This window comes from Pogoniulus pusillus, chromosome 19 (genome assembly GCF_015220805.1).
Source record: "Pogoniulus pusillus isolate bPogPus1 chromosome 19, bPogPus1.pri, whole genome shotgun sequence".
Taxonomy (NCBI): domain Eukaryota; kingdom Metazoa; phylum Chordata; class Aves; order Piciformes; family Lybiidae; genus Pogoniulus; species Pogoniulus pusillus.
This window is the reverse complement of record NC_087282.1, coordinates 16659144-16680182: the sequence shown is the minus strand read 5'-3', so window position 1 is coordinate 16680182 and position 21039 is coordinate 16659144. Positions and strand designations below refer to the sequence as shown.

At 38.0% G+C, this 21039-nt stretch overlaps 1 protein-coding gene across 16 annotated transcripts in view; it reads right to left on the bottom strand.

Moving 5' to 3' along the window:
* TENM1 (teneurin transmembrane protein 1) overlaps nt 1-21039 on the bottom strand; it is a 926028-nt gene that overhangs the window by 238716 nt on the left and 666273 nt on the right. For all 16 annotated transcript variants that reach the window (XM_064159463.1, XM_064159467.1, XM_064159461.1 and 13 more), the window contains one exon: nt 15840-16118. In XM_064159463.1, coding sequence (XP_064015533.1) covers nt 15840-16056 — 217 coding nt within the window. In that variant the 5' untranslated portion in view covers nt 16057-16118. The remainder of the gene's footprint in view (nt 1-15839; nt 16119-21039) is intronic.

Sequence of the window (21039 nt, the reverse complement as noted above, 5' to 3'; positions counted from 1 at the left end):
GAACAGGAACACTACAGGAGCATTAAGTGTTTCAGCTCTTCTGGGTTTGGTCTATGAAAACATACTTCAGATCTACTGTCAGCTGTTCTGAAAGGACTGTAGCAGCAACTATTCCATATACTGAAAAGCAAAGCTTACCCCTACGCTCAAGTATGCCAAGGGGGAAAACACATAAACCACAAACAGTAAAAACATGTAACTATAAGCTTCCCAATCTTGACTTAACACGCACAACAGATTTCCTTTGTGACAAACTCTGCAGCCTAGACAGACCTAGCAATAGCCTACTGAATATAGTGCCTATTTCCCCACTCACTATTGACTATGGGGGGAAATAATGCAAGGAACTGTTTTCAGATTAAAAAAAAAGAAAGCTTAAAATTCTTTTCCAGAAAGGTTTCTTCTAGCTGACAGCTTTATATTTTAAACAGACCTTAAAGCTCTTTTCCATTGTTTTTCCCTTTAGATTTGTTTCATGCAAACCTGCTGAGTTCAGACTTCCTGAGAAACACTTCCCCCATAGGGTACGAGTCACATGTGGATTTTGCCTTTTTTTCCCTGTTATCCACCATTTGGTATTGTTTCATTTCCCTACCAGCAGCTTCACCATTTCCTGAGCTGCACCATCTCACACTGTGTCAGATATTAGACACAGCAGTGACAGAGCAAATGGGAAATAAACAGCACAGCTGATCAGGACAACTGGCAAAGGATGCAAGCAGCACATCCAAAGTGATTTCAAGTGAAAAAAAAAAAAACAAACAACCCCAAAACAAAAGAACCACATTGCTTGCAGGAGCTTAAATCACTTCTCTTTAAAAACATACCAAGGACTTCTCTGACTCAACTCTGATCAGACTGAGCTCTTAGAAGCCAGTCTGATTTGTACTTCAGTAAACACATAGAGAATTGAGCACCAAATTAGGAGTAGATTTTTTTAATGATAGTGTTTCCAGTGGTGAAAGAAGAGGGAAGAATGGGCTTGGAGTCAGTGGGTTTGAACACAAGGATTATAGAAAATCAAGACAGAAGAACAGTGAGCGGCCATGTAGTAGCTGCCACTTATGAGGAAGACTTTCATTATTGAAAGATTATCAGACATTGGAACAACTTGCTCAGGGAAGTGGTAGAGTCTCCATCCCTGGAGGCATGTTAGAATTGGGTGATATAATGCTTAGGAATATGGTCTAGTGGAGGACTTGTCAGTGTTAAGCTAATGATTGGACTTAGAGTTCTTAAAGGTCTTTTCCAATCTAGGCAATTCTGTCATTCAGTTGGAATGAAGAAAGTGTGCGCAGGTTAATGAACCTATTTGATCCGTCTTGACAACAACACACACAAAGAAGAGAATGTACATTTCTCACCACTGGTCCCCTCCCACACCCCCCTGGTTTATTTCAATTAAAAAGTTTATGTATAAAGAGCAAGGAATGGAAGGATAGATGTCAAGACAGAAAACAAACCACTCAATGGGAAGCAGCTTGTTGATGCTGGCCAGAAAATGGCACAAATCAGTGCTTTCCTGTTCAATACAGTTGGCTTCTTACAATTTGAACAAAGTACTCTAAGCAACAGGCAGATTTAAGTATGTTTTGAGGCTATTTTTTATGAAATATTGATATATTTGTCTTGAATGCTGCCAAAGACACCAAATCAGTAAACACCTTGCTTGCAAAGAATCTACTACTGAACTACAACTACTTCAGGCACTGAATGATCTCTTACCACTGTTACTGCAGCTACATTTTATTTAGCATTTTTATCATTTTAATAATAGTATTGATACAAAGAAAACAGCTTTGTGTTCCTTTTTCTCTTTTAGTAGGATTTATAAGACATTTATTTAATGCATTTTATGCATTTAATTTTTCTAAAGAGATCATAAAATTAAAATAGGTACTTGCTGCAATACCATTCCCGTTCAGATGTATCCATTACCATAGCCAATTTAAGGACTGAGATTTCTTTTAGTATCTACAATTCCTGAGAAAAACTTGAAAATACTGAAATACAATGTCTGAGCACTCAATTGTCCACAACAGACACCTAACCTGGAGCACCAACTTACAGCAAAGAAGCATTTTGTTCATTCAGTGTGCTCTTACACCACATTCAGGTGTGGGATTTAAGGCAGCCCATAAAAAGGTGAGTGGCACATGCCTCTTTCTTTTTCCTAAAACATCAAGTATTGTATAAAGGAAGTGTGTCCTAAACCTTTACCAATCATGGTAATTTGACCCAAATCTAATACAACAGATGATGGAGCATTATTAAAGCATGAGAAATCATAAGCTTCATGCTGCCAAAACAGTGACAGAAATGATGGGTGCTGTGAGAAGTTTGGTTTGAGTGGAGCTGTTCAGGGGTGACAATAATTATCTGTGAAATGAATATTCATCATATGGGTGAACTCAAGGCTGAATAATGCTTCACTGGAGAGTGCAAATAATGTTCAGGAGAAGTTGGCCAAAGCAGACACAGCTCACTTCGTACTGAGGTCTGGTGCAGCTGCATGACACACAGATGGGTGCCAGGAATTCATGAACTGGAGAAACAGCCTAAATACAAAGCTGCAAATTAGCTAAATGGCTTTTACATCCCTGAAGGTACACTCAGCACTATTCCAACAAATACAACACAGCTATTATTTTTGCAAGCAGTGAATTGCACTGAGGTATCCAATGCCACTCCTTCCCTTTCTCCACAACTACAAAATCTTTTTGTCAGAGAACATCTTGCTTACTTAGAGTAATCATTTTTTTTAGAGGCAGACACTTCAATTTGTTTGCTAGTGGCACCAGATTTCCAGCTAGCTGAAATGAACTGAACACCTGGCAACTGACCTAAAAACACAATGGGGAAAAAAAAAATCTAACCAACCAACCAAAAAATCCCCAAAACAAACCCAGACAAAAAAAACCCACAACCATCTAAAACAAACCCTAAAAAAAACACCCAATGATGTTTGCTAACCAGAAGTCCTCAACTCTATTTTTTTTTAAAGTAAGGTGGAAAGCACACTGGACCACTTTGAAGGACCTTTCCTTTCACATCCAAAAATTAGTTGAACAAGCTGAACATGGGGTAAAAGAGACTTGAGAACACAGAGAGGAGTCCAACACAACAACAAACAAAAAAAAAGAAATGCTACCTCTGTATCTTTTGGCTCTAAACCCACATTGATTGAAGCAATGACAACTCTTAACTGCAAAGCAGCAGTATTTAAGTAACAATAATCAAATCTACCCTGTGGTGAAGGCAGTGGTACACACGATGTATCACCACCTGTAGGACTGCTCTGCAGTCATATGGAAGGCAGGTGTGATTCAGTCCACTCTCCAGAGTTATCCCTTGACCCTGTGCTATCCCTGGGAAGCAAGTCAAACTTTAATTGTGCATAATACCATTAAAGTAGTAAAAGTGTGGGAAGGAGCCAAGAGGTACTTTAAAAACATACATCAATGGATATCCTGAGTCTGGTGCAGCAGCTGGGATGTAAAGCAGGACAAATAATTCAGTAAGCAGGTTTCTATAATTGTCTGAAAGCAGATTTGTTTTCTAAGCACAGAATAACAGCAAAGTGTTAGCATACTTCTCCCTGAACACCTAAACTCCACAGATCAATAGCAAACAATTAATTGCAAACATCAAGTAATCACTACTACAATATCAGCTTAAACTGATGTCACACCTACAATTCTCACTGATACCAGGAGGAACTGTATGCCTAGAAAAAACAGTTCGATTAATCCTCCAAGAATCTATAAGCAAATGAAACTGGCCAAAGAAAGCCTGCAAATATTTCCTTCCCAAAAGCACTAATTATACACTCAAGGTTTTGTATTGACACATGCTACAACACATAATTAATAATACACTTTTCTTCTTGCTGAAGACATTATTTTCTGATTTATAGAAAGTGGTATGACTAGTCAAGTCAAAGGACTGACTGCATACAGAACTAGTATAAAAACACAGATCTGTGGTTCTGATATTTTTACCCACAAGCAAAAATACAAAATGAATTTTCTCTTGTATCTCCACAGAAAAAAAATCTACAGAAAAGAAACAGTCTTAATCCAGAGACTAAGGTAAAACACAAAATTAATGTCAGACATTTTTTCTTACAACTAAACCAACCAAATTCATTAAAATTAATGCTCTCATTTATTAAGAAATTTTATCAGTGGAAAGTAATTTTTTATGAAGACAAATAAAACTCCCCAAATATCACAGAAAATTTCTCACACTCAGGTAGATGTAGAGGAAGCCACAAAAGCCATCAAGAAGGATATGAAAATTCCATCTCTGCATAATACATTCCTGAATACAGATGCCACAGTTGGAATATTTGCTTGTATAAACAGTTTAACACTGAAACTTTTGCCTGCACTGACTGGTTAGGTGAAGGGTTTGCTTTGTCCTTTGTCCCAGACACAAGGGGAGCATATCCTGACATTAAACTGTGTAGTACTCAGTAAGATGATGCAAACAGATACTGCCATCAATTGATCACCTTTTTGCTCATCTTACTTTTTTTTTCACTAGAACTCAATAAATATTACTCAATATAGAACTGACTCAGAAAAGCTGGATACACAGGAGGAGAAAAGAAATATATTTAGAGGAACAAAGATACAGTTTATGTGACAGCAGTCAAAACAGGAGGAGGAGTGCTGTCCATGCAGATAGCTACTGCCTGCTCATCCTTATTTTTACAATAGGTAACTGACAAAATAGTCATCCAAGATATGCTCATATGGATTAAGAGAGATCCAGCAAGAACAGGCAGATAACTTCATTTTTTCCCTTCTCGACTGAAATACAGTAATTTTTTCATGTCATGCCCTTCCCTTCATGAATTCTTTATTTCCTTCCAGAGACCGAAAAAAGTTTAATCCATTCCCAAGTACAAAATGAGAAAAGTAACCACAGTGAAAAAACCAAATTATCACTAATTCCAGCCTCCAGCTGGACAGAATAACTACATTTATGTAGGGCAATACACAATCCTTTGATTTCTGCTAAAATTATTAAGTAACAATCAATTGCTTTAATTTCATTACTAGAAAGGATTAAAAGTATGTCCCAAAATCACATTAGAGATAACCACATCTTCAGTGTCCTGATAGGATTTTCATTAAAAAAATTGAGAAAGTTCTCTTGTCTTGATTGCAGCAGCAGAAATTACAGAATTGTTTTTTCTTCAATAGATGGTGGAATAGAGATCATCATTAATTTCATGCAAGTGTTTGAAAAGAAGGAAAAAGTCTGATCTGTGCAAACGTTTTAAACAAGATTTTAAAGTTGCTCTTTGATCAGAACTCAAACATTTTCATTTCTAAGAAAAGTGCATTCCTGTTTAACAGGCCATTAAAAAACACCTGCAAACAGAAAACTACATCTTTTCTGCACTAGTGTTGCTGCATTTAAGTTACCATGAATGCTGTTAAGAAAATCATATGTGAATAATCTCTGCATTCTAATATAAAAATTAAGAGAAATCCAACTTTTTCTGTATTTCTAAACACCAACCACTTTCATCCTATTAAAATATTTAGTGGCAAGGAAGCCGTAAGCATGTCTGGCAAATATTTTGCTGCTTATACCGTTATCCAGAAGAACTGTACACCTCTACCAGGGAGGGAAAACCATCAATATTGGAGAACTGTTAGAAAGCTTAACTAAAACCCTCTGATAAATCACGTAGTTAAGCACACTGGGCCATTTATTCCCTTACTTAGGTCACTTTTAGACCAATGTGTCTTCATTTCTTTGAATGGAAGCAATCTTAAGTGATGTATGAATTAGCAAGAAGAAGTGTGGCAAATCCTTTGAGTAAAGAATTCTCCACTCAGTGGGAGAACTGAAATGCAAATAAATTTAAGGGAACAGATAAAAATTGAAATAGATTAACCTCAGTTAGCTTAACTAAAATCAATTTTATTAACAGAAGTTTTGCAGAACAGTTCCTGAATCTGCAATGACTTTTTCTCCATGTTTAAGATTACACTAACTTTTCCTTCCATGGTAGTCTCTTAAGAGCAAACAGTACTTATTTACATCCCAATCATTCTAGCAAGCCACTTCTACTGCCTTGCTGCTTATCCAAAAGGAAGCAAGAGCAGGTTCACATGGTCCCATTACACATCTTTGTGATGTTTAGAACCATCATCAACAGGAAATTGGCATAACCTTGTGCATTTCTAGGTTTTTACAGTTGATTTATTCTTCTTTGCTATTTGTTTTCTGTTAATTCCAGGAAAGTGTCATACTAGCAGAGTGCTACAAACAGCGGTTCTATCACCTTCCATCTAGTTTTACTTGTATATATCACACTGCTATGTTAATGAAGTGCTAACAGCAGGGAGGTACAGATTCTTCTCCACTCCCAGGGATGCAGGAAAAGTGGTTTTGACGCTTCAGTCTCAAAGACAGATGTGCCCCACTACCGTGGGCCATAGACAGCATAACTTGATGCTGCTTCTCGGTAGCCAGTAACAGGTTCCATCACGGCTTGCTATCATCTGTAGAACATGGCAACAGTCCTGGCTCACATAATTTGGCTTTTCTTGGCAGTTCAAAAATCATCTGTGAGGCTAAGCACCTTGCCTCAATTAAGTCATTGACGACAATGAATGTGGCCTTTCAGATAGTACCATTTTCATTGATCAGAAATAAAGTCTATAATTTCTGCAATAGATTATTTCAGAGCACAATACTCACGCCAGTTCAGAATAAAGCATTGTTAATGTTTCACATATTTTACAAAGCTTAACATTTCTGTCTCATTAATCATTGTGCTAATATTATTATTTGAATTTGCTGGCTTCATAATCTCTTGATGAGTTTCACAGCACCTGTTTATATTTTGATATGTGACTTTTCTAGGTCCTCAGACTATTTTTCCTGGAGTTACAGTGGGAAATGACCATAACAACCTTACTCAGTACTTACTGTTTTGTTACATAACTGGTGCTTGGGGTGGTGGTGAAAGAATTGGTCTGCTGGTTTTAAACATTATCTTATTTCTTCCATGCTGTCTTTCCATTTGAGCTAAAGATATCTCATCCACATGCAAAGCATTCCTAATGAGCGACAGCAGGTAACTGATTTTTGAGCAGCTCCCAATAGAACTGCAACTTTAAAAGGAGAATCCCAGATTTTAAAATGCATTCACAACTTATTTAACATAAACACCTAGAAAACAAAGTTCAGAAGTATCTGAGTCTTATTCTCAAAAGAAGAACTAACCCGAGCACTAAATGAGTTTGGAAACACCCACCCTGCTGTTCCTTCACATACACAGCAATGTCATTGACTCACTGAGCTACTGCTTGACAGTTCTTTCTTTTGAGAGGTACAAAATCTTCTGACAGATACATAATTGAGAAACCCTGGGAAGAGATGTTACTCTGTCTCTGCATCTGCTCTATAAATGAAGATAAGCATACCAGATTTCTATGTTCCAGAAATTTAGACAGTTCTTTGTTTCAAAAGGAGTGACACAGAGGATACAGCACGACTATGTGTATTGAAATGGTTTGTAGGACAAGTGCAGATCATTCACTGCTTCCCATGGACTGTAACACTTCATCACTGTGTCTTCATGTTTGTTCATATCTTGGTTTTAACACATAAGAGATCTCCTTGGTGTTTTCAAGTGTTGTAGGAAGAGGTTCCACTAATGTGGCAGGATCATTTTACAGAAGTCACTTCAGGTTTTGACAAACACAGTTCCAAAACACATGAAGTTAAAAATTTAAGCCTCTGCTGTAGATATTTCAATAGCATTGGGCACAGGTTCCTGGAAGGACTTCTATATCTTAGTCCCTGTTACCCTGGCTGGGTTACTCTCTCCCCCTGTTTTTTTATTTCTATAATTTCTGGTGGTTTACACCACAGAAAAATTGTGATTCAGAGAAAAGAATGGAAATTAGCCTTGTCATTTGTATCTCTACACTGACAAATGGACTGCTAAGCTTGTGTAACATTTGGAGAATGCTTTTTTTATTCCTTAGATGAGATTTGTTAGCAGGGGATAGGAAATGCACTGTGATCCTCCTCTTGTTGATTTCCTTTCTCAGTAGGTTTTTCTTCCTCAGTTTTCTCCTCTCTCAGATACTCGCTTTTTAAATCAAAAGAATTACTTATAAGAATGAAACTATCTTTGATCATACAAGGCATTTTTTTCACTGAGATGATGGCAGATATTACAAGACCAAAAGCAGCATTACAGGAATGGCAACAGCAGGCTACAAGCTTTTGTGAGTTGTGATCTAGGAAGGGAGCACCCACTTCAGCCATGTGGGAAAAGAAGCTCTTTGCAGTCAGTTTGCTCCTGTGTTTTGATTTGATAAGGGCAAAGAAAAATGTTCCCTCTGTGACATTTTAAATGAAGCCACAAACATACAGTTTCCTCACCACAGTTATTCCAAGGAGAGAAATTTCCAATTACTTGGCAAACCAAGAAAGAATATCCAGAGGGGGCCGAATCTAAGTGCAGCTTTTCTTTTCCTTAGCATTTGCAGATCCTCCTCACAGAGTAGAAGGCTGCAGTCCAGGAAGCCACAGGGAACTGCTCATGGCACTGTTGTTTTTTTTTGGGGGGGGGAGACAGTAACATCACTGTGATTAGAACATAACCAGCCAAACAAAGCACAGCACACCAGGAACCCCTATTTTTGCAAGAGACTACAGGAGGAAACAATGCACTAAAGCTTTAGGAGTGTGGAGTCTCTTACTCTGCTTCATATGTATTTTTTTTTGGACAACATGAAGCTTGTAAACACTCAGACCAGATGGTGTAACATGCAGCAGCAGGAGATGGAGATTATTAGCTATTGCTTCCTTCCGCTAGTACACAGCCCAGATAGCTGAAGGACTTTTAAATCACCCTTTGCTGAAAGCTGAGTCTGTTTCATGAGACAATACAAGGGATGTAGTGTGTGGAATTACACACGTATCATGTCTTCATTACACTTTAGGTCCCTGCTCTAAAGTATGCAGGTACAAAATCTGCTTGAATTAGGTTCTCAGAATACTTTCTGTATTTAGGAAAATAATGCTGTTGGCAACATTAAAAGTCTAAAATGTAAATGTCTTGCATTTGCAAACAAGTGACAAAAATTGCTAATAATACAGGGTCCAGCATCACATCTCTTCTTACTCATTTTTCAGCCACCTGCATCAGAGTCCAGGTGGAAGCCTGTGGCCAGTGGTGTTCCCCAGAGATCAGTATTAGGTCCAGTTTTGTTCAATGTCTTCATCAATTAGTTCGATGAGAGGATTAAGTACACCATCAGCAAGTTTGCTGGGGTGGTGGTGCCTGACACATTGGAAGGCTGTGCTGCCATCCAATGAGATCTGGACAGGCTGGAAAGCATGGAGAAAGACCTCAGAGCCCTAGTGGACAGGAAGTTATCCACAGGACAACAATGTGCCCTGGTGACCAAGAGGGCCAACAGCATCCTGGGGTGCATGAAGAAAAATGTGCCCAGGAGGGTTAGGAGGTTCTTCTGCTCCTCTACTCTGCCCTGGTGAGATCACATCTGGAATACTGTGTCCAGTTTTGGGCTCCCCAATTCAAGACAGGAAAATATCTAGTGGAGAGAGTCCAATGGAGAGCTACAAGGATAACTGAGGGACTTGAACATCTCTCCTATGAAGAAAGACTGAGATATCTGGGACTGTTTAGTCTTGAGAAGAGAAGGCTGAGAAGAGATCTTAACATCCATGAATATCTGAGGGTTCAAGATGAAGGTGTCAGTCTCTTTTTGGTGGTGCACAATGATATGACAAGGAACAATGGGTACAAGCTAGAACACAGGAGGTTCCATCTCAGAATAAGCAGACACTTTTTCATGGTGACAGAGCACTGGAACTGGCTGTCCAGAGAGGTTGTGGAGTCTCCTTCTCTGGAGATTTTCAAAACCTGCCTGGATGCATTCCTGTGTGGCCTGCCGTAAGTGATCCTGCTTTAGCAGAGGTGTTGGACTCGATCTGTGGAGGTTGCTTCCAATCCTTAACATTCTGTGATTTGATGATTCTAATATTACAAAACATCTCAACAATTTTGCTAGGTGCTGGCATCAATTTCTTCTGGGAGGGCACAAAGACTACAAACTTGTGGTATGTAAGAGTATTCTTGCAGTGTTACACACAATAGACTAAGGGCAGAGGCTTATTTACTGTCACATGCCATTTAAAAATAAAGCCATTGAAGCACAAAGCACATGCTATGGACAGCCCAAACTCAACTCTCCACAGCCCTGCTACAGATGCAAAGCAGATCTGCTGCTCTGAATGGATTCACCTAATACTGAAATCAGAGTAGAATATGGCTATTGTGGGAAAAGCTTTTGCTACTTCAAAGATGACAAAAAAACACCATGACATTTTCCTGACAGGACAATTGCCTACCCGTGCTTGTCAGCATGCCTTATATTTATGTCTATGTTGGTAACTAAAATTGTTTTTGACTGGTTACATGATGTTAAGAGTTATGTGTGTTTAAATCTTCCTTTCTGGTAAGCTTAAATTGGCTGAACTTTAGAGCACAGCAAAACAAACCAGCAATTTCTACACCCCGCATACAATTTTTTCTTTCTAGGGAAACAAAGTGCTTGTCAGCAACGAAGCATTTCTAATGCCTGTGTATCCTCACTACTGCTACAACATAACAGAGGGCAGAAATGAGAGTGGGATGGCAACAGCAGTAAGCAAAAACAGAAACAAAAATCAAAATCCAGGATGAGACAGAAGTGCCTGAGGCTTTCTCACACAGACCCAGGTCTCTTCATGAAGCCAACAGAGTTCATTCAGAGAAGATTCTGACCACTGAACTGGATCTGTTACCTATTGCTTCTCAAGCTAATTTTATTTACTTTAAAAAAAAAACCAAACACATTTGATATGTTACCAATCTGCAGCTTTTGTCCTACAGAAAAGTTTTCCTTACTTGGGCTGACAACAGAAAAGGTCACTTCTTTGTGAAGCACTCCAAAATGTCATTTACTAGAATGCTAGAAACATTGACTTTTTTTACACACATTACCAGAAAATATTTGTTGTTGGATCCTCCTGCTAGGAATAACTCCAGTTTGCCTTGCCTCTAATGCAGTTCAGCATATTTATCTTGCCAGGAAATACATGTTTGTCTAACCAGAAATTACTGCCGTATGCTCATATTGTTAACGATCAATAAACTTTATCATGCCAACGACTCAATCCCAGATGATTATCCTATCAGGAATTCATTCCTCTAAACTAGTGTTTTCTAGAAATCTATAATTAACCTAAAAGCCATAAAGCTCTTTTGTACTGCCAGCATTTGTAAAGTACAGCTTCTCTCATGTTTCCTTTGGTGGAAATCATGAAAACTGTGGAAGGAAACAGCTCTAATGATGTAAACATGTCACAAATAAGCCAGAAATGCCATCTATGTATGGTACAACTACAAAAACTTCTCTCCTGGCAGCCAGGTCCATCAACCAATTTCCAAGCAAGAATAACATTTCTGACAACTCCTGCCAATTCCACCCCATCTCTTTCAAGTACAAAACGCCATGTTTACCAGTTCTTCCAGGAATTAATTTACTGTGTTTGCCAATATCCCCAAAATATATGATATTGGGTCTGCCAGGAATTTATTTCCTAAGAAGTTCTTGCCAGGATATTGCAGATTTACATATCTTCAGATAAACAGGAGTTTGAACATTCCAGTGACTAAGGGAATGCATTTTAAGATGTGCATGTTATGCGATTAGCGCTGCCTTTTCAGGAGTTGATGCTTTGCCAGGGGAATTTTGTATCTGCTCACATTGGGTTGTTAGGCCAGTAACATCTAGGTCAGCTAAAACAATCCGTAGCGTTATTTGCTCAATCTGGGATTGCCAGATAAGTACAAGTTTCTAATGCAAATAACTCAGGAGACACAATTTGTCTTGCACGCTCTGTAAGGGGTATCGGTACTAGACTGCAAGATGCACACCTCGGAATCATTGCTTAATCAATAGATGAATTCTTCACTTACACTATGTGAAGGTTTTTTCCTTTCATATTCCTATTTATAAGACACAGAAAACCAACTAATTAATAATTTCTCTTTGAAAAGTAAGATTTTTAGATACAATTTCAGGAATTGTAAGGGATACACACTTATTGAAGCAGTTAAGTATTCTACATTTGGGGCTTGTTTTCAGTCTTTGAAACAAAAACTACTGCACTTTGCAAGACCACGTGGCCTGTCAAAGATAACTTGCACAAAAACCATTTTGCAAAACAGTGACTGTGCTATTCAATTCTTTAGGATGTACTGGGGAGCTGTTAAAATGTTTCCTTTGAGTTCATGCCACGTGGTTTATACAGATTGTCTCTATTTACAAATGCATAAATACCCACCTGGAACGATCCCACATAATCTCAGACTTCAACTGAAACTTCTCATACAAATAAATCCTCAACATTGATAGCAACAATGAAATAGTCAAACTGCTCATAACAAAAAAGCTTCACAGAAACCGCTGAGATAGATCAGTATTTTGAGCAATAAATCACATTTTACTCTGAAGCTATTTACTAAATTCAGATGACTGCTCAGTGTAATTTATATCACCTACCACGCTTAAGTAGCCAATATAAATTCTTCCAGTTTCCATAAACATCCAAATTGGTGATTCTTTTCACAAAGCTGACTAGATCAGTACAGATACTCTGACACTTGTTCTAAGCTTCTCTATTATTTTTCATATTCTGAAAAAATTGTCAACTCTCATTCCATCATTAGAGCTCCTACGATTGCTATCTTGCTCTTCATCATTATCACTTCATTTGTGGCTGTTACTATGTGTCTGTTTTCTCATCCATTCTCACAACTTCTACAGATGAAGCCCACGTATTTTCTCCTTGCTGTGCAATTCATTAATTCATCACACATCATGCGACATGGCACTGCTTCAGTTGTAGCTAGTAGCTGGAGAAGAACATTATGGCACTACCTGGGGATAGAGCTGTGGATGGCCCTTGGGCTTTAATATGTAGGTTGTTGGTTTTCAATGATATCACCTTAAGCAATGGCATGGTACAGTGCTCTCCATGCAGAACAATTCTCTTTGGAAAGGGGTGCTGTGGAGTTTGGGGGTTGAGTTTTAGACTTTTTTAACGTTACAAATATATGCTCTGTTAAGATTATGATGAGGAATTTTCTAAATGAATGGATTTAAAACAAATTCCATCTACAGTTTTATAGATTCATGTCAGACTGAGTCGAAAACCAAACCTGATTTTTTTCTAGAACTGACTGACTAACTACCAAGAATCACCAAGGAATCTCCAATTCTCAGGCTCCATACCATGAAGCCTGGTGTCCTTTTGGAAATAACACACTAGGACTGTAATCACATCAAACTCTGGATGAAGTCTGAATTTTTCCACTTAGATTTATGAACTTTTTTCCCCTCTTTTTTCTGAGTTTTGAGTTCAATAATTTCTTTTAATTTCAAATGTTTGCTTCTTGCAGAAGAAAACTGTGTGATTTAAATCACTAGAAAGCCCAAACTGAATTTGTCACAGGAGAAAACTATGATTTCTAGTACACGTAAAGTTCATCTCCATTGGTACAAATGAGTACACAAGTCTATGTTTTTAAAAATACTTCTATGCTCAATAACACAAAAAGCCCCCAAGCAGTATATATTCAACAATCATATACTAACTTATGACAATGCACGCAAGAAGGTGCCTAGAGTGCTCAAGTACTGCCCTGCCTACTGACAAACCACTTTAGCGGCTTAAGTGATTTTCTATGAATGTGGATATTGAGCCTCATTCTCCAGTTTGAAGGAGTACAAAGCTATTACTTCCCAGTAGAAAAATAACAATGCTCATAAACCAGAAGATCTGCAAATTCAGTGTCTCATGAAAAATGAATCTGAATGGAAAAATCTTGGGGCATGTATTTCCAATAACATCAGCTTACAACATGAATGTAAAATACCCGTTCACTTGTGCAAGCATAAACATGATTCCTAACAGATCAGTCCTCTATAAGTGAGGCAAGTTCATGCCTGACAACTTCCTGCAGAAACACACACTAATCTGACCATTTCTCCAAAATTATTAATGCAATTGCTTTCAGAGGCACTGTTCTGGAAGAATAAATTCAACCTATGACACGCAGGCTGGTTTCTTGTGCTTACAATAGAGCGACTGCAACCTTTTTACATGTGTCTCAGCTAGTGATGCTACAGCTAACACGAATGCCAAGTGCAGCAAGGCTTGCAAACACAGGGAGCTATTCAGAGGCCTAGGTCAATGCAGAGGTTATGCTTTCATAGCCTGAATTATCAGTAATGAAGTAGTTGCTTTAAGTAGATCTACAAGTACATTTGTGTCACCTCTGGTTACACCAATACAGTCATACCTTAATTACCCAAAATCTCACAGCATGTTCAACAACTAGCAATCTAAAATCCATCCAAAAAAGTTAAGTTTTCTATACAATACTCAGTTGATATCTATTCATGGCTTTTTCATTCTCAGTATTGCAGTTTTGCAGCTCTCTGGAGGGAATATATGTATGTGGATTGAGGCTATCTCTGGCAGCTAGGTATTATTTCTCCCATGAATTATAGGTACTTGCAGACAACATCAGTATTATGAAAGTAACTTGATGCAGAATATCTGCAGTAAACTCAAAAGGGCTGTAAAAGTGCTGAAGCACAGCTATTCTAATTTTTGCATTAATTTACACATCAGAGGAGACAAGTCTTCCAGCTTCAAAAAGTCTTTTTATTTTTCTTGTGAAAAAATAAATTACTTTGATAGTCAGATTGGAGAAGGCTTTCTTGAGTGAGTGGTGAGGGACTGGTTTGCTTTGTTTGTAGGACATTTTATTCAAGTTTTTTTGTGGGTTTGAGTTGATTTTTTTTATATCAAGTTTCAAAATTTTTAGATGAGAAGTATTTGCCACACTGTAATGGATCAGTGCAACCACAACTCTGAGGAGCAGTGAGCGACTGCTCCTGAAACCCTGCTGCTGTTGCTTTCAACGGGACAAGACGCTTGCTGCTTATGACATGCACTTTGATACTTACCCCATGATCCTGCACAAATTTATGATGGATTTAAGGAACAGAAAAGCCACTTGTCTATACAAAGTATGTTAAAATCCACCACATGGGATTCCACAGACAGCAGACTATCAGGGAATGCTGCTCATGTCTTTCCATTCCTTTAATCTTAGTCTTTAGTCTTTATCTTTAACCAAACAGGAGCTTTTGCTCACCTTAGCTCAACCATCATAAGCTCTTAAATATTTGTCCTAGGCTTCTGCCTTTGTAATGCAAAAGGCTAAAAAAAAACCTAGCTGATGGCTTTTTCATTATAAGACATTAATTATCTTCAGTTTTTACATGACTTGGTTATTTGTATGATTATAAGTTTTGTCAAGAAAATGGTTGCATTCAAATTCATTCATGACCTTTATGAGCACCTCAACACTGACTTTATACCAAAATGTACACAACATACACAAAGGTAGAAAAATAAACAATCAGTGGTAGTGAAGGAGTAGCTACTGCTAAAGAAATACTTATCTATAGCTGTCATGTGATGGTCTCAAGAATACCAGTCAGTCCAGCCTGCTAAAAAAGCAACTTTACTTAAAAAAAAACTCAATTAAATCCCTGAATTTCTGACACTATGGTGTGACTAAAAATAGGCTACAAGTTATCTTCTTTAAAAAGAAATGCTTGATGCTCTGCCAACAAAATGATATTGTTTCATAGTAAGTAAGCAGAAAGTAATAACCATTATTAGTAGATAAATAAACAATTTACCTTGTGTGGACTGGTCGATGGGTTTTCTTTTTCTGCTATGACTGTTGTAATTAAGTCTTAGCTCTTGGCTATACTCATTCAGAGTTTCTCTTGAGTCATAAGATTGCCTTTGCTTTCCCCCATCTTCACTTTCATCTGAAGAACTTGTGTAAGTTAAATCCACTTCATGTTTAACTTTTGACAATGGCTGGTAGGGTTTGCAGTCCATCTGCTCCATCTCTGATTAAATAGGCTCCAAGTCATGAAAACAAGCACCTGGAACTCCTTAAGGAAATAGTCCTAAAAAACAAACAAACAAACAAACAACAAACATAAATAACAATGATTTATTTCACATCTCATACATAAGATTAACTTACAAAGGTCTAATTTTATTTTCAGTTGATATAACCAGTTACATTTTATTAACAATACCATAATCCAGGAAAGAATATGACCATGCCTTATCCTACTATTTTACTTTTTAAAAATAAAATTAAGATAAGAGCAACTCGAAGGGGGAAGAAAAACCCCAAATCCAAATCTTAAAGCACTATCCCCAGACCAGGCAATAACCCTGCCTTATGCACAAAATACGTTACAAGACACACAATTGGTATTAAAGCCAAGATGCAACAATTGCTCTTCCTCTAGTGGGATGCATGTTTATCTTAAGTGGAAGAACATATTATATCTTTTAAAATAAGAAGCTGAGAAAGCAAAGGTCACTCTTTTAAAGTATCTTTCTGTAAATTATACTATACTAAATCAAGAATAAGAGACTTCACACTATAGAAAACTACCAGACTTAGTTAAAACAAAGGTAAACCACTCTGTTACTCCTAAAGAGCATACAATGCTTCATTTTCCTTTTAGACTGTGTGGGCACTGCAAGAGCAAGAAACTTCTACCCTGTAGTACAACCTCCTGTTTCATCTGCATCTCCAGTCTAAACTCATGCTGTCATGAGTGAGCTATACTGACCCTCAATGCAACCTTCCAAACCGCAGCTTGCAGTTTTGCATATCACCAAAATGACTTCTAAATCCAGTGTCACTAAAATTAGGTGAGTTGCAGCCACACACATAGCTAATGCATTTGTCCTGTAACCTTCCCTTCACAAAGCTGTCTCCATCATTAACTCAAATTCTGTGATAAAGTAAGTGTTTGTGGCACACTTCACACAGCAGCACACTTCCACAAACAAGGAACTTTGTCAAAATAAGTCTGGGGTTGCTTTTGAGATTAACAGATGCTACTGTCCTAGAAAAAGAAATGTAACAAAATAAGAGAGCTGTAAATATTATTTCTAGAAGACCAAAACCATAGATGCTAAAAAAGATGTTGCTTAATTAAAAAGCAATTGCTCACAGCTTCTTAATGATTTTAAGGTCAAGCAGCAGAAGGAAGTATGTTTAATACCCAGTTTGATACCATCCCATTGTTCATGTGCAACAAGGTCTTTTAACCCCATACATTGCCAGCTGTGAGCATACAGTATCAATCTCCAAAAACAACCACAGAAGAGGTGAAAATACACAAAAGGTAAACATAAAAACCCACAGAAAGCACTTCCAGTCAGGGGGCTGTAGAGGAGAAATGAACTTCTATGTTGGTCTGTATTTTGTAAAACAACTGATGGCAGCTGTCACTGTGCTCCATAACCACTTTCCTGAGCCAGAGTGGGAAATGCTGTCCGTGGTATGAAGAGAAGATCAGGCTTTTATCATAGTAATGGAAGAAGAAACCCCAAGCACACAAAACCCATGGATGGATGGCAGGAAGGGAAACAGACCACAACAGCAGAAGTAACACCATAGAGTGCATGCCTTCTCTTCCCTACATTTCAATGTGCTTTTCACTTGAAACAAAATCTCAGGGAGTTTCAGACAGTCATTTAAACCTGAGATGGATTAGCTCCTCAGAAATAGAGACTCTGGATAAAGAGCTCCAGCACTGAAAAAAAATTAGAGACATGCAGTTCACAACTTCTATTCAACAAAGTGGGCTTGAAGGCACTCAAGTCAATAAAAAACTCTTCAAGGGAGAGGACTAAAGAGACAAACTAAGGAGCTGTCAGTCTGCCGGAGACCAAGGCAAGCTGACAAGTGCATCGTGGGGCTTCAGCAACGAACATGAGTTTTTTGTGCTCTGGCCTGATTGCACCTTATCGAGTTGGTTTCAAGATGGTTCTGTAGACAAGTTACTAATAAGCACTACTTGCGTCTCAAAAGCTGTTTGCCTAAGTAATTTACTGTTATTTGCCAACATTGTCTATTGTTGCCCATGAAGTTCAGTACTTATTTGATGAGTTGCTTTAACAGTCTGATCTGTGACAGAATAAGCAAAGGTGCTGTGACTTACAAGCACAGTGCTGGCTTAAAGGATTACCTGATGACTCTGTAGAAACGGTCACTGACAAGAAAAAGCCTTCCTATATATCCTTTCTGACAGAACAAATGGAGAAGATGGTACAAAAGCCAGGGGAAAACGAGGAGAAATTAAGGGCCTCTACCAAGAAGATGCAGTAGATCAGAAATAAATTTTGCCATGAAGGCACCAAGTGCAAGCAGCCTCAAGATGCACATGGTAAATCTTGCTTCCAAAAGTAAAAAAACAATGAACCTGACAAATTTAGCTCATTACTGGGAAAATTAGTACTATACTTATGCACCTTGACTCACAGAGAGCAAGCAATAGACAGGAGTTCCTCCTAAAAGATAACCTTTGCTGCACATCTATTTAGTAGGAGGTTGCAGTGGTGACTGCCTTTAAAACAACAACAAAAAAAGTAATAAAAAATATTGTTTGTTGCATAAATTTGCAGAGACTTTTAAAACTCTGGCTGCAGAAAACCAAATACTTAACAAGGAATTATATTTATTCTTTCAAAACGAGGTTTGATAGCCAAAATCTCTACCTTTTGGGAGAGCAGCTTGCAGGAGAGATATATTTAAACCATATTAAATTGAAGTCTATATTTATGTATTGATATGATAAAATTCTATCATATTAAAAAATATAGACCAAATAATGTAATGTAAGCAATTAATTTTAGATTTGTCACACATTCCAGGTCTTCTCTTTCCAGTGTTACTGGCACATGTGCCACCTTCTCATGTTTAAGACATGCATTTTTTCAAACCTAAATTAACACAAAAGCTCCATGAAATATCTCCAGAAAAGCTGTAATTTTATTATTCCCTACTATGTAAGGTCAAGAATAATTCAAAGTCCCAACCACTATATCACAACCTCAGTACCATGTTCCCCCTGCACAGCAGCTCCACTATTGTCATTTCTATATTTGACCACATTTGCTTTGAAGAGGTGCAAAGGCCTGGCCCATGAGTATGAAGCCACCGCTCCACTCTCCTTGGCGTAACACTGTCCAGCAAGCCACTTCAGCTCCAGGCTGTAATACGTCCCCTCTTCAGTGCAGGATGCACAAGACCAGGAAGACTTATTGTGAAGTTTCATGGAGGAAAGATGCAGACAAATGTCAGAAAGACAGAGCCTGAGTTGCCTACTCATTCACCAACTGAAGAAAGGAAATCTTCAGCTCACCTGGATCCCTTCCCACTCCAATTCAGTGTTATCAAAGTCACCTAAAACACAGTGGTTCTAACAGCCTACAGAAAAGCTGGACTTAAAAGCAGTTAAGCCTCAAATGTCACAACAAACTTTGACTTCCTTCCGCATATGGATCAAATTTGTGCTTCCATTATTTTTCTTTAGTGCATTAGTGCCTTATAAACCCACAGCTACCTGGCCTGATATGAAAGCAGGTGAAAAATCTTCCGCAAGAGCTGGAAAAATACTTCATAAAATTTATCATTTAAAAAATACTGCTATGAATCAGGTGTATATATATAATAGAAAACAGGTCAAATCTTCAAGCTTTTCTACAGTAGGAGATTCAGTTAAATTTAACAAGTGATGGTCTGTTATGATACCTGGATACTTGGCAATCAAATACTTCAGCTTATTTCATATTTTGTTTGGAAGAAGACAATCCAATAAGCAACTCAAAAGGCTGGAATAAGGCAGGACTAAAAGGAATATTGCCTGAGTGTTTACACAAGTGATTTCAAATAACTGGCCTTCAAGTAACTAAACAAAACACCCAGACGATCAATATCAAGTTGACCTTGTCAGCAAAATGATAAAGTCTCATAAAAGCTTACAGTTCCTGTAAGTGACCTTTGTGTGAGTGTCTCGATGCTCTCTTCCTCATCATAAATAGCACTGTTTTGACCTTTCCATCACTGTTCTGTCATTGAAAGGTTTCACAAAATACTTTAAAAAATTATTAAATACATAAATAGTGTATGCATACTATACATATAGATACATGAAATCACTGTTTAGGCACTGAATAGCAACTAATTCTTGATCATACTTTAAAACTGGCATAAATAGAGTTTGTAGTCAGATTTGTAGAAGAAAAGGTGACTAATCTCAAACCATAATGAAGTACTTTTGCAAATTGAAGTCCAAAATCTCCATTTGACGGGGAAACACCTTTTAAGCAACTGAATGAATACAGATAAGAGCTTAGATTTTTAATGCATGATCTAGGTCACGTTTAAAACGCAAGTTGAAAGTGTTACTAGCAATTATTTTCAGGTGTGGACTTACATCAGAACACTCTTACATCAGCCACCTATTTTCATGTTCTGCTCCTCCTGCTGGGGCACAGCAACACTGGATAACCAGTTTATGAGGGAGGCAGCAATGAGGCTGTTTGCATTGCTGGGCACATGCTCTAGGCATCTGCAGAAAGGCTCTGTACTCAATACAGTGATGCCATAGAGATCACTTTATTTAATAGTTCTCTGCAGACACTCTTATGAGGCTGTTCCGAGAGAGTGCCCATTTAATGAGCAAATGCCGTACTGATTACCCACCATTAATCCCATCAAATCACCAGTGACATGCCCAGGTGTTTCCAGTAAGGCCAGACACATTTAGAGCACTCATGATACAGATGATATGTACCACATCCAGAACAGAGTTCAGAAGCATGTAAGAGTAAAAACGTGAAGAACTGTAGTCTTCTTTAGCCTTGACTAAGCATTATGTCCAATAGTCAGACATTCTGAACTACGTAAAATCAAAGTCAGTTGCAGTGAGGATGTTAAAATGTAACAAGGAAATGGCTCTTTTTAGCAGATATCTAAAACCTACATTCAGAAGGCAGCCTCCTGCAATCTCATTT